Genomic DNA, 13,430 nt, shown 5'->3' with positions numbered 1-13,430 from the left:
TTACGGACAATAACTTTTATTAATATAGTTGCAAATATTCTAAGTAAACATAAGCTAATTGAATACAGAATATATGTGGTTGAACATACATGCAACTGAAATTATTCCCCTTCTCCATAAAGTAATATAACTCCTTGAATTAGGACTTAAGAGGGCATACCAGAATAAAGACTTACTTCTTAAACCTCCCTGCCTCTTGAGGCAATATGACTAAGTTCTGATTAACAGGATGGAAGAAGAAAGTACAGCTTGTAGCTCTTGCCCCATGGGTACTTAGCCTCCAGCTCTCAACCTTAGGGTATAGTTATCTTTATAGTCTAAGACGGCACCAGCCTCCACATTCCTCTCTTCACTTCCTAACTGCATGATGGAGAGAGCTGGAGTACTATTTTAGATCTTGAGGGGAAGCCACATGCTGAGGATGGAAGTACAAAAAACAGGAAAAGCCTGGTTCTCAATACAATCAAGCCAAATAAGTCACTGACCACTTACTCAAAAGTTCAGAAGAACTTAGAAATAAACTCTTTAAACCTGTATTTTTGGTCTCTATTACAGCAATCTAGCCTATATCCAACTAATACAGCATATCAAAATAATACCCCATGACCAACCTGATTTATTCCAGGCATGCAAGTATAATTCAAAGTTAGGTAATTAAAACAGTTCACTGTACCAAAGTAATGGATACCAAACTTCACGATTAAATTAACAGAAATACAAAAGATGTTTAATCACATCTACATATGGCACAGTGGTTAAGCATTTGGCTGCTAACCAAAAGGTCGGCAGTTCGAATCCACCAGCCGCTCCTTGGAAACCCTATGGGGTAATACTACTCTGTCTTATAGGGTCGCTATGAGTCAGAATCGACTCAACAACAACTGGTTTGGTTTTTGGTTTTTTATAGCCATACAGGATTGCTATAAGCCAGGAATCAAGTCAACAGCAGTGGGTATAGCCACTGTTAATAAACACTACAGGAAGAAAACTATTAAAGTATGATGAATTATTTACCAAAACATAACAGCAAACATCATATTAAAAGATTAAATAAAGCTACATTTATTAAAGTTAAGAACAAGACAGAGACTGAGATTGTTCCGCCCCTGATGGGTTTGTACTGATTTGTTTCTGGTGGTAGCTTGTCCTAAAACGTGTGTAGAATGCAGGTATTTTATGATACAATTGTTGAATAGTGCATGCTCTGTGTGAAATTCAGAGGAAAATATAGACTCAGTCATTAACAATGCCAAAAAAAATGCAAGTAATTAGCCATGTTCAAATGACAGTGGTATTAGGTATTTCTCTTTCATGGCCTTTTAGATTTTTGTTGCTCTAAAATTCCAGTTTATTGGGAACTCATTTTCCACCTGGACTTTCTTTTTTTTCTTTTTTTAATTCTCTACATTAAATAGTTTCTAAATAAAGTTTTGTATTTAAAAAAAAGGCAGGGATAACCACAATTACCACTATTACTCAACTTATTTTTGGAGGTTACAGTGACTATTGAACAAATAAAATAAGAAGGATATTTATATACTTGAAGTTATCTTTATTTGAAGGACACATCATTGAATAACTACACAATTCGAGATTAACAACAAAAACTAAAAAGTACCTATGGAAGTTTTAAGTTTAGCTGCATAGAATAACAATATACTTGAAATAATAGTTGCTTAAGAAAAAAAGTTAATTTCTCACTTGTGTAAAGAGTCTCCAGTGACCCAGGCTCCAGCTTTCTGCTCTGTTAGGGTGCAGCCCTCATCCTCATCATCCAAGAAGGAAGCTGGAACTCCAGCAGGCAGCAGAATAAAAGAAAGGAAAAACAGTGTGCCCATGCAGAGATGTCCCATAAGTCCCACACAACACTTCTACTTTTTATCTCACCAGCCAGGACATAATCATATGACCATAACTAGCTATAAGGGAGACTAGAAAAGTAGCCATTTAATCTGGGTGGAGGAGTTTCTGGATGGTGCAAATGGTTAAATGCTTGACCATTAGTTGAAAGGTTGGTGGTTCAAACCCACCAAGAGGCACCTTGGAAGACAGGCCTGGTGATCTGCTTCCAAAAGGTCACAGCCTTGAAAATCCTATGGAGCAGTTTTACTTTGCATACATCAGGTCTCCATGAGTCAGAATCGACTCAACGGCACCTAACAACAACAAATCTTTATGGAAGCTGGTCACAGGCCTTTCTTCCACAGCATCATAGGCTGGGTTCAAATTGCCATCCTTGAAGACTCCCGACCTACTGAATTAGAAACTCTGGAGGTGGCTGTAGCAATTTGTGCTTTAACAAGCCCTCCAGGTGAGCCATACACTGCTTTGCTCTCATGATTATATTACTCTATTCATCCTTTGCCTTGAACCAACTCCCTACTACTGCGCTACCTACAAAATCTTTCCGCTTAGTCCTCTGGAACTACAGATGTACCATGGTTGACCAATTACTCTTTCTTACTCTCTTCACTGAACTTTTCTTTAATCATTTTAGCTTAACTTGGCCCCCTTCTGCTAGAGAGTCGTCACATGGAAGCTATTCACTCTCCCAAACACATGTAACCCTCAGGGTCTGGAAATGAGGTCCACTTTCCCCTAATCCCCGTAACTTCCATGATTCCAAATACTTTTGGATAAAATTCCCACCTTTTCTGAGACTCTCCACTCCCATGGTTCAGTTGTCAACTTAAGCAGTGTAAGACACTTACTTCCAAATTTTTCTCATGATATTGAGACCAGAAGAATCCACCGCCTATCTGGCATTTCCATTTGGATGTTCCACAGGAACCTCAAACTCAATATCCAAAAATCTAAATCTGCTGTGTTGTCCAATGCTGCTATCCCTGTATCATCTAATATAAATGAATGGCACTATCTTCCATCTATGCAATTATCCCAGTCCAAGTCCAAAACTGAGAAATGACTGATGGAATCCCTTATTCAAACATTTAATTAATCACCAATCACCATTAATTTTACCCTCTTCAAATCCTCCAATTCTCTACATCACAACTTCCACTGCCAACGTACAAGATACTATCTCTTACTTGGATTACAGCAATAGCTTCTCAACTACTCCTTCTTTCCAGTACTGCACTCCTCCCATTCACCGTACATAAAGCCAGATGTACTTTTTTAGATATTTAGGTTGAACCATGTGAAACTGCTGATATTCAACGTTTTTTTCCTTAAAAATTGGCAATTTCATGTGGTTCATAAGCTCACAAAAAGCCCTTCAATAGCTCTCCACTGCCCTTAGGATAGTAACATTGTTGATGATTTGACTGTTTTCTTTAGTAGTTCACAAGGCTTATTTCCAATCCTCAGCAGGCACACCTACTTAGCATCTTCCATTTTAAATGCTTAAGGTAGGACCTCTACCCTTTTTTAACTGATAAAACTGGTTCTCAGTTCAAAGAGGATTTGGGGTGATATCTCAAGGAAGATAAAAATAATACTTAAACTCTCTTGTTTTCCCTCAAGCCTATTTGTGACAGCAAGCAACACTGCAAATTGCAGCAGCTCATGCCAATCTAGATCTGCCATCTTAAAGTAAGCAACTTAACCACACTCTCCTTACTTTACAGGGACTAAAGGAGCAACTGCTTCAACACACCAGTCAGTAAGTTAGGAATCTAGGAGACATTCTGAGTAAGATAGACTTTTGGTTCTGCAGAAACTACAAATCTCACCTAACGGAACTGTTCAGATCAATTAGATCAGAGACCATAGGCTTGTGCTTCAAATTCACGTAAAGCACCAGTTTTCTAAACTAAACTCTAAACGCTCTTGACTGTAATCCAAGAGAAAACTATGACGCAAAGAGTAAGAAAAGTGGTAAGGTAGAACCCTGACAGTCTGCTGAAACAACCTCAAACTGGAGTCTCCTCTACAGACCCTCCAGTATTTCCAACAAAGTAAGTGTTCATTGGTTGATAAATCAAGGAGCCCTGGTGGCGTAGTGGTTAAAGTGCTCAGCTGCTAACCAAAAGGTAGGCGGTTCGAACCCACCAGCTGCTCTGTGGGAGAAACGTGGCAGTTTGCTTCCGTAAAGATTTACAGCCTTGGAAACCCTATGTGGCAGTTCTACTCTGTCCTATAGGGTCACCATGAGTTGGAATCCACTCGACGGAGGTGGGTTTGGGATCGATAAATCTACTCCTGTTTTAGTACAGATTGTCAGAGTTGCTACTGTTTGCTTTTGGCAAACCCACATGGTCTGGAAGGGAGGGTATTAGCAACATACTAAGATTTGGCTCCAATTTCTTAACAGCCAGGTCGCAAAACACTAAACTCAAGTGCTTTATCACTACCACCCATCCTCACAGTATAAGATCCAGCAACACTGAACTATTTTATGTTTACTAAATGCACATGTTCTCTTTCACCTCCCATCCTTTCTGTAATTTTTTCCTTTCCTTGGAACTGTATTCCCTTTACCTGGCTAATTCCTACTTACCCTTCAGGTTTCAAGTTACATGTCATTTTCTCTGAGACACCTTTACTGACCTTGGCGGTCATACCATCCTGCACTTCATTTCTTATAGCATTTACACTATATGGCTGTCTGTTTACTGCTCTGTATTACTGTGAAAGTTCAAGTCCTCCAAGAAGCAAACACAAAGATGGGATTAGATGTGCAAGAGATTTATTGAGAGAAATGTCTGTGAAGAATAAGGTGGAGGAACAGGGAAGGAAGAATATCAGACTGCAGCATAGTTCTAAGAAAGTTTCAGCAAGGATGATGGGGAGTCCTTAAGCCAAAGTCATCCATGAGAGGACTTTAGCGTGCCTACGTACACTAGCACCCCTGTCATGCTCTATCACTGACCAGCAGCAACCTGGGGGAGTACAGCCTCAGTGCAAACGCTGTGGTGGATCCAGAGGGGTGGCAGCTGGGACTATTAGTCAATTACACTCCCTGCAGATTTGAGAGCACATTTTCACAGCTACCACAATTAGCCACTAGGTTTAAGCTCAGTGTGGCTAAGGACTCTTATTTGCCTTTGTCACCATTCTATCCCCAGTGAGTATAATCTAAAAGACATTCAATAAATAGTTATTATTTTTGAAACTCAGGTCTCAGCATTATATTAGTAAAACAAGAGTAACAATAATAAACCTTTTTTTTAGCACTTAAAAATGTAACCCCAACATCTGATTCTTATATAACCCCATGGGTTAGGCAGAACAGATAAGAGAAATGGTACCCAGAGAGATTGAATGACCCACTGCTGCTGATCCTTAGGGCTCCTTACATTCTATCACGCTCAAATATGATAGTATCTGAAAGAATAGATCATTTCTAGGATTTCTTCCAGCCCCCAATTTCAAGAGCATTTATTTTAAAATCATGTGATTACTAATGGTGTGTGTAAATTATATCTCAATTTTTTAAAAATCAAGTGGTTTTACAGTTTTAATACTAATAAATCCATCATCATTCAACACAAGTTTTAAATCTAGCCCTTTTTACTTAATAGTTCTGGATCGCCGACTTAGTGATACCAGTTACAGCATAATTATGTAGCACAAAGAATATCAATCAATAAAGGGAAAGAATTGTCAAATTAGATCCAAATTAACCCTTAAAACTTAGAGAGCTATAACTAGTGATTTCATCTACATGAACAGTATAGTACTGTACTGCAACAAATTTTAGATTTTGTTATAAAGAGTGGCACTTCAACAAATGTTTATAAAATGAGCCATATAAGAGCACCGCTAAAAAAAAATCTGAAACCCAAGGAAAGAAATATTTTGAATTTTGAAAAAATTGAAACTCACCATACACACCTGGAGCAGAAGTAGAATTGTTCATGGTAAAAGGTCCGTTAATGATGCCAGAAGAAAGAAGCTCATCAGATCCCCGCTGAAAGGCAAAAGCAATGCTCAGTTAAAACAAGTTTTAGATAATGGTCCATATTTAATACTAAAACTATGAAAAACTAGTAACTTCATCTGAATATTGAGACATTTAAGGAAAAGTACTCAAGAACTGCAAAATCTAACAATTAGAAGTCAACTTTATAGTAAGGAAAAATTCTGCTCAATCCACATAATTGCTAGTTATAAAAAAACAAACAAAACAGAATCGTCATCACAGAAATGGGGGCAAAATGCTACAACCATTTTTGATCAAACTCAGACCTCCAAGGTTTTATGTCTGAAGTACCAGAGCCCCTTATAAATTCTGCAGTATCTATTTACATGCTAATAATTTGTGGAGCACTCCCTAAAAATCCTGAGTTTTTAATACCAAAGTATTTTTTTAAGCAGAGCACAGGGACAATTTATTTCACTATTTGTCAAATCCTTTATAATCAGTGACATTTCATCCACTAATCCGAAAAATGATCGTTAATGTGTACTATTTCTTAACCAACTGCTGTTTAAGTAATGTGCTCCTCCCGCCCCTCAGGTAAGAATTCTGACCTAATTCCAAATCTGAACTGTCAGTGCTAAAAGACAGTCCAACCTTTTTCACTGTAACCACACGATCAAGGTTAAAGAGTTTACATTTAGGAAGGACAATAAATATCATGTACAAAGTTAAACAACCTATTTCAAATAGTACTATTTGTTTAGCTTGGTCAACTTTAAAGAACGAATATTTTGGTCTATGGATGATAAAACAATCCCCAAACTATTCTACAATTACTAGAATAACAACAGTGTTAAAACAGATGTTTAATGCTTAGGTTTAAGCACTACTTCTATAGGGAACAACTTCAGACTTTGCTCTAGAAAGACAAACCACCAACGTGTCTGAATAATAGAAATACAATTATTTAAACAATTCCTGTATTAAACATCCAGAAATCATTCCCTTTGAATCTTTCACTAGAAGTTTACAGAGACATATTGTGACAAGAGGAAGGAATGAAATAAACACCTAGGATAAAAGAAAACTGAAGATCCCAACTCCCAGAAAGACCATGATTAAGGTTTCACTGTAAAGCACAGGATTTCCTGGTAGTGTATGAACTGTAGATATTGGTAGCCAACAGAAAGACTTTGTAGTTCACTGATTACCTACAGATGTGGGAAGGTGAATTTTTGCAGTTTTAAATGGAGCAAGAATTTAAATGTACTCAACGTGTGTTTTATGAGGGCTTTGGTAAAATATGTGCTACTAATAGAATTATTTTCTACACATAAGTGAATGTAACGTCGATATGTTTGTATCTGCAAATCTAGTTAATCTAATTTTTAAAACCACTTAGAAATCACTTTAACTCTTTTCTAGATGTGCAGGAATATGCTAAAATGTCAACTAAACACTAATTGTAGGTGGACTGTAAATCAAAATGTGAAAGACAAAACCATAAAGACTCTAGAAGATGTCTTCATAATCTTGGGGTGAGGAAAGATGTCTTAAACGAAAGAAACAAAAAGCACAGTCATAAAAGAAAAATACTGATAAACTGGACATTAAAATTCCAAATTTTTTTTTTATACAAAAGACACAATTAAGAGAGAAAAACGTAGGCCACAGAATGGGAGAAGATATTTGTAATACATATAAGTAACAATTTATAAACAAGGGCTATTATCCAGATTTTACTTAAAAAAGGGGGTGAGGGGACAAAACTCTAGAAATCAGTTAAGAAAAAATCAAGACAACTTAAAATGACAAGATCCTTGAACAGGCACCTCACAATAAAGTGGTAAACTGTATTACTGTTTTCAGAGTATTTGTGCCCTCTCCCTTTCTTGTGAAATAACTGTTCATTCCAATCCATGCTCGTGTGACTTAAAAGTACCTTCTTCAAGAAAAGACTATCTCCTTGTCCCACTGATGCTGAGCACAGTTTTGTGAAATGTCTTTGTATGATACTGCAAATTAATCTCTCATAGTCTCAGTTTGCTCATTTGTAAAATGAGGATAATGGTACCCACCATCATGGGTTGCTCTGAGGATTAATATTCCTAATACACAGGTCTCATTAATCGATGGCAAATAAAAACTAATGATCGATTACTCAGGCCTTTTCAAAAACTATATATGCCAACAGTTACATGCATGCAAAATAACTAATATTGGACAACAATGTCCTAAAGGTGAAAGATATGATTCTTTCAATAAAGAAGACTTTCTAAAGTTTTAAAAGGAAATCCCACCTCCTTTACCCTAACACGGAGCACTGGTGGCACAGTAGTTAAAGAGCTCGGCTGCTAACTAAAAGGTTAGCAGTTCAAATCCACCAGCCGCTCCCTGGAAACCCTATGAGGCGGTTCTATTCTGTCCTATAGGGTCGCTATGAGTTGGAATCAACGACGGCAACGAGTTTGGTTCCTTTTTTTTTTTCTTAATCCTAACAAAAAAAATTTCCTTTCTCAGATAAACTGATAAAAGATTTCATTTTGATAAAATGTGATGAAGAACTGAAAGCAATAATATTCATTTTCTGTAACAAATTCTTAAAATACGTATCCATTTCTATTAACTAGAGTTGATCCCTTCTTTGTATAAGATTGTATAGAGGATTTATTAAAATTCCATTTATGATTAACCTTTGAGAATGTGAAAGAACAAAAGGATTTATCTGCCTCTGCACTAGGATTTTTCCTGTCGATTGGCAGTTGGAACCCACCCAGAGGTGCTGCTGAAGACAGGCCTGGCAATCTGCTTCCCAAACATCACAGCCTTGAAAACCCTATGAAGCAGTTCTACTCTGCACACACAGGATCACAATGAGTCAGACTCAATGGCAACTAACAACTTAGCTGTAACATTCAATATATCCACACAAAATATAAGCTATTATAATAAGGAAATGTCAAACCTTGTAAAGATTCCTCAAAATAAACAAGTTCTAGTAGCTCTTTCAATAATAACACGAGCTTTAAAGATAGAAAAAGAAAAATGCCTAAAACATCTAAGTAAAGCAAACCCTATAGTATCAGGTGAGTTGCTGGACTGGCTATTTTTATTTTTACTGCCTTATTACAAGACAAGAACAATTAAAATATAAGATCCTGAAGTTTCATGTCTGGAAATTCTGTTTTTCATCATGGATGTGGTTTATAATTCATCATAAAGAACAGCACATCTATTAAATAATTACAACACATTAAAAAACTGTTAACAATTTTTCCACTAACAATTTCCACATGTAATACAGAAAAGATAAAAATGTAGTCATAAAAAGAATTCTCATATCGGAATTTACTGGCCAAGCTTTTATTTCCCCTAAGAATTCACTTCCAAATTACAGAAAACAAAAGCTTTTTATATTTTAAAGCTCAAATCCCAAGACTCATATTACTTCATTAAGTTTTGCAGAAGATAAGAAAAATACAAAGATTAGTTGTGTGTTATTACTTTAAATATCTGCTTCCTTTTCCAAAAAAAACCCTTCTCTTTCCTGACATAAATTCTTTCTCTTGAGAACACTTCATGGGATCTGGTTCTTTGGTTTGGAGGTTTAGGGTCATGGTTTCATAGGACATCCCAGTTAACTGGCCTAATAACGTGTTTAGTGCTCCTGTTCTACCTCCTAGTTCATTGTGTAGTGCCTGGGGTCTTAAAAGCTTGCAAGCAGACATCCAAGGCATAACAACTAGTCTCTATCCCCATGGAGTGACAGAGAAAGAAAGAAAGTCAGGAATAGGAGGAGGACATGGAATATGTGGCTAATTACCTCCTCACTGCCTCCTTTGCCGTGAGACCAGAAGAACTGGATGCTGCCCAGCTACCATTACTGAACATTTGGATCAAAGGTTCCACAGAAGAATCCTGATCAAAAGGGGGAAAATGCAGAACAGAATTCCCAATTCTTACAGACTCTATCCCTGACAAAGTGGGATAAAAGTGTGGAACAGAACTCAAATTCTAGTAAAAAGACCAGACTTAATGGTCAGACGCTCTGTTAACCCAGAACTAAAACCATTCCCGAAGCCCACTCTTCAGGCAAAGATTAGACTGGACTATAAAACATAAAATAATACTAGTGAAGAAAGTGCTTCTTAGTTCAAGCAGATACGCGAGACCAAATGGGCGGCTCCTGTCCAGAGGCAGGATGAAATGCAGGAAGGGACAGGAGCTGGTTGGATGGAGACGGAAAAGCCGAGGTGGAAGGGGGGAATGTGCTGTCACATTGCGAGGACAACAACTAGTGTCACATAACAATGTGTGTATGGATTTTTGTATGAGAAATTGACTTGAGCTATAGACTTTCACCTAAAGCACAATTAAAAAAAAAAAAATTCTTATGGACTCTAGACTTTCTGGAGCCAAGAAGGCTGGATGAACCCCTGGAACCATTGCCCTCAGACAATCTTTAAACCAGAAATATCCCCTGAGTCATCTTAAAACCAAACAACAGTTTAGCTTACACTAGTAAAAAAGGCCTACCTAGAGCATTATGTTCTTTTAAGAACTATCTATCCGAGATCAAATTTAAAACAGCAACTAGAAAGATTAGACAGGAACCTCAGGGGGCTGTGGGTTTATGTTAATGAGGGAGGAACAACTCAGAAAAGGACGGTGAGAATGGCTGCACAACTCGAAGAATGTAATCAATGTTACTAAATTGTTCATGTAGAAATTGCTGAATTGGTGTATGTTTTGCTGTGTATATTCCCAAGAACAAAATAAATAAAATTTAGGGGAAAAAAAAAAAAACACATCATTGCCTATAACTACAGACTACTTCAGTATAAAATAAAGTGTTTCTGAAAACTACTTTAATATTTATATCATAAGTGTCTGATAAAGCAATTTTCCATTATGGTAAAGAAGGAGCAATTAAGACCTAGGTAACACTGACTATCTCTGCCATAAGTTCTGACTGCTGTGATAAGAAATTGTGGTTTAAGAGAAGGATGAAAGATAATCAAGCAGAATGAAAAAAGATGAAAGAAAGCTTTGGTTGGATGAGTGCCTGCAGATGGCTAAGAGAACGAAACTGTTTAAAAAAGGTGAGAAAAAGGCTCTGTACTACGGGTAAACAAATTAACACCTTACAAAGAAGATCTCATGCCAAATAATAAAGACATCATGGGAGGAATAGGGAATGAACCCGAACAACAGTGGATCAACAGCCTCCTTAGAAACACACAGTAAATTTACTTAAGTGCAGCAGTTGTTCTGTGGACTTGTTAGCTCTCTGGCTAAGTCAACACGCCCATCAGTTTCACTGCCTCAAGTATCAATTATTAAAGCTCTCTCCTGCTAAAGAGTAATTAAATACATAGGGCCAACAAAGCAAAGGAATACTGTAATTAAGCAAGCACAAATAAAGTGTTTCACTATCAAATTTGATGGGAAGTGGTTTTATTTAGAATTAAAGTGAGAACTATCAATATGATAAAAGGTAATCTACACAACTGAGAAACAGCCACTTGGGTAACATGAAATGAAGACTCTGAAAATAAACCATTAACTTACAGTTAAACTTCAGTCCATACCTCAAACGCATATGAAATTCAAGAATGAGATATTTTTTGTTTCAGTCTATCAAGACACTATGACCATAAAGAGGTCATCAAAAAAAAAAAAAAAAAACTGCTTCATAATTTTCCATGACCCTAAAACTATCTTTTTTTTTTAATAAAAGAATTTAAATACTGAAATTAATATCCAACTTCTACCCTGGGCCAAGGTAGTCCCCTCTATGAAATTTCCAGCTGATGTTCTAATGAGCCTAAATGAACACTTTCTGGAATAGAAAACTCATTTTGGCACTACTCTGTTAGATAAGTTTTTCCTTAAACAGAAATGAAAGTGATGTTTCACTCACAAATGAAAGTATAGTCTCACCATACAAGGCACTTGGTGATCACAGTCTCCTGACTGCTCACCTTGAACTCCTCCACAGAACCAACCACAGTGATTTGCATGTAATCTACGTTCAAACCTTTTCTGCTTAGAAATTAATAACTATAGAGATAAGAGAATAACCAGAATATTCAATGAGGGTTTTGCATTAACTGAGAGGCACTCGGCAATGAAGGAGCCCTGGTGGTGCAGTGTTAAGCGCTTGGCTGCTAACCAAAAGGTCGGCAGTTTGAACCTACCAGCCACTCCAAAGGAGAAAGATGTGGCAGTCGGCTTCTGTAAAGATTACAGCCTTGGAAACCCTATGGGGCAGTCCTACTCTGTCCTACAGGATCGCTATGAGTCAGGATCGACTTGATGGCAACGGGTTTACACAATAAATGCAAGTTTTTTTTCTGTTTTTTAACATTTTGCCTTTTATTACTGTTCACTCTTTTCAGTCTCCTGTTACTCTAAATACATTTAAAACTCAAAGGCTCTAGCTACTGGTAACTACCAACTGACCCTTACAAATGACTTGAAGATTAAATCCTCACATACATTGTGGCCCCATCTCTTCACTGACTAAAGAAGTGTTATTATCCCTAAACATATTCCCTATAAAATGGGTACTGAACTGTTCATTTGTGACATTTCTTTCCAAGACTGCCACCGTTCAGATTTTAAGAACATAAGAATAAAAAAAGATGGTAGTGAAAATGGGGCAAATTCTCCAAGCATACATTGATGACAGTGTTTAAAAGGACAAACATGTTTATCACACAGCTTCAATAAAGTGATTTTGACTGCCTTCACTTTTTATGGTGGCACAACAGTTAAGTGCTTGACTACTAACTGAAAGGTTGGCGGTTAGGCCTGGTGATCTGCTGCCAAAACGTCACAGCCTTGAAAACCCTATGGAGTGCAGCTCTAATCTGCAACACAAAGGATAGGTCACCATGAGTCATAAAGACTCAACTGCAACTGGTTTTCACTTTATATGGGCATCTAAGCAATAAAATATTAAGACCTTTTTTTTCAACTGACTACCAAATTATTCCTTCAAAAGTCTTCTAATTTAGAGAGGCGGGGCCAAGATGGCGGAGCAGTCAGACACTTCGGTGGTCCCTCTTACAATGAAGACTCGAAAAAACAAGTGAATCATATATGACCATCTAGGGGCCCTGAACATCAAAGGCAAAGTTGAGGAATTGCATGGAGTGGCAGGGGGAGGGAGGCATGCTTCAGAGGCAGCCAGGAGTTGCCAGACCTGACCTGGCGGGAGCCAGTGCCCTGTGGGCCAGATCAGCTGGCGTGCGCAGTGAGGCAAGCAGTGGCATTTGGGACACACTGGGAGAGACCGAGCAGTGAAGAGTCTGCTCAGGCCTCCAGAGCCAGTGAAAAGTGGCACACAAGCAGCAAAAGATAACTACATGCATTTACCACACGGATCAAAAAACACCCCGTTTGGAACATCTAGCTCAATTGGCATGACACAGCTTATAAAGACAATGCTCTATATTCTACCTTGGTGAGTAGTGTCTGGGGTCTTAAAAGCCTGTGAGCGGCCATCTAAGACACCCCACTGGTCTCATCCCTTCGGGAGCAAGGGAGAATGAAGAGAACAGGATACAAGGAAAAGTTTAGTCCAAAGGACTAATTG

The 13,430-nt window shown here is 37.7% G+C and overlaps 1 protein-coding gene across 8 annotated transcripts in view; it reads right to left on the bottom strand.

Annotated features, from left to right (window-relative positions):
• PTBP3 (polypyrimidine tract binding protein 3) overlaps positions 1-13,430 on the bottom strand; it is an 89,558-nt gene that overhangs the window by 53,467 nt on the left and 22,661 nt on the right. For 4 of the 8 annotated variants that reach the window (XM_023727380.1, XM_004372161.2, XM_004372160.2 and 1 more), the window contains one exon: positions 5,791-5,875. In XM_023727380.1, coding sequence (XP_023583148.1) covers positions 5,791-5,824 — 34 coding nt within the window. In that variant the 5' untranslated portion in view covers positions 5,825-5,875. Of the gene's footprint in view, positions 1-1,701; positions 1,787-5,790; positions 5,876-13,430 lie in introns of those variants that run through there. The other 4 variants (XM_023727384.1, XM_023727383.1, XM_023727381.1 and 1 more) reach the window with 2 other exon arrangements.

This window comes from Trichechus manatus, unplaced genomic scaffold, assembly GCF_000243295.1.
Source record: "Trichechus manatus latirostris isolate Lorelei unplaced genomic scaffold, TriManLat1.0 scaffold00016, whole genome shotgun sequence".
NCBI lineage: Eukaryota > Metazoa > Chordata > Mammalia > Sirenia > Trichechidae > Trichechus > Trichechus manatus.
The sequence above is the reverse complement of the archived record's forward strand: the minus strand, read 5'-3'. Positions and strand labels throughout refer to the sequence as shown.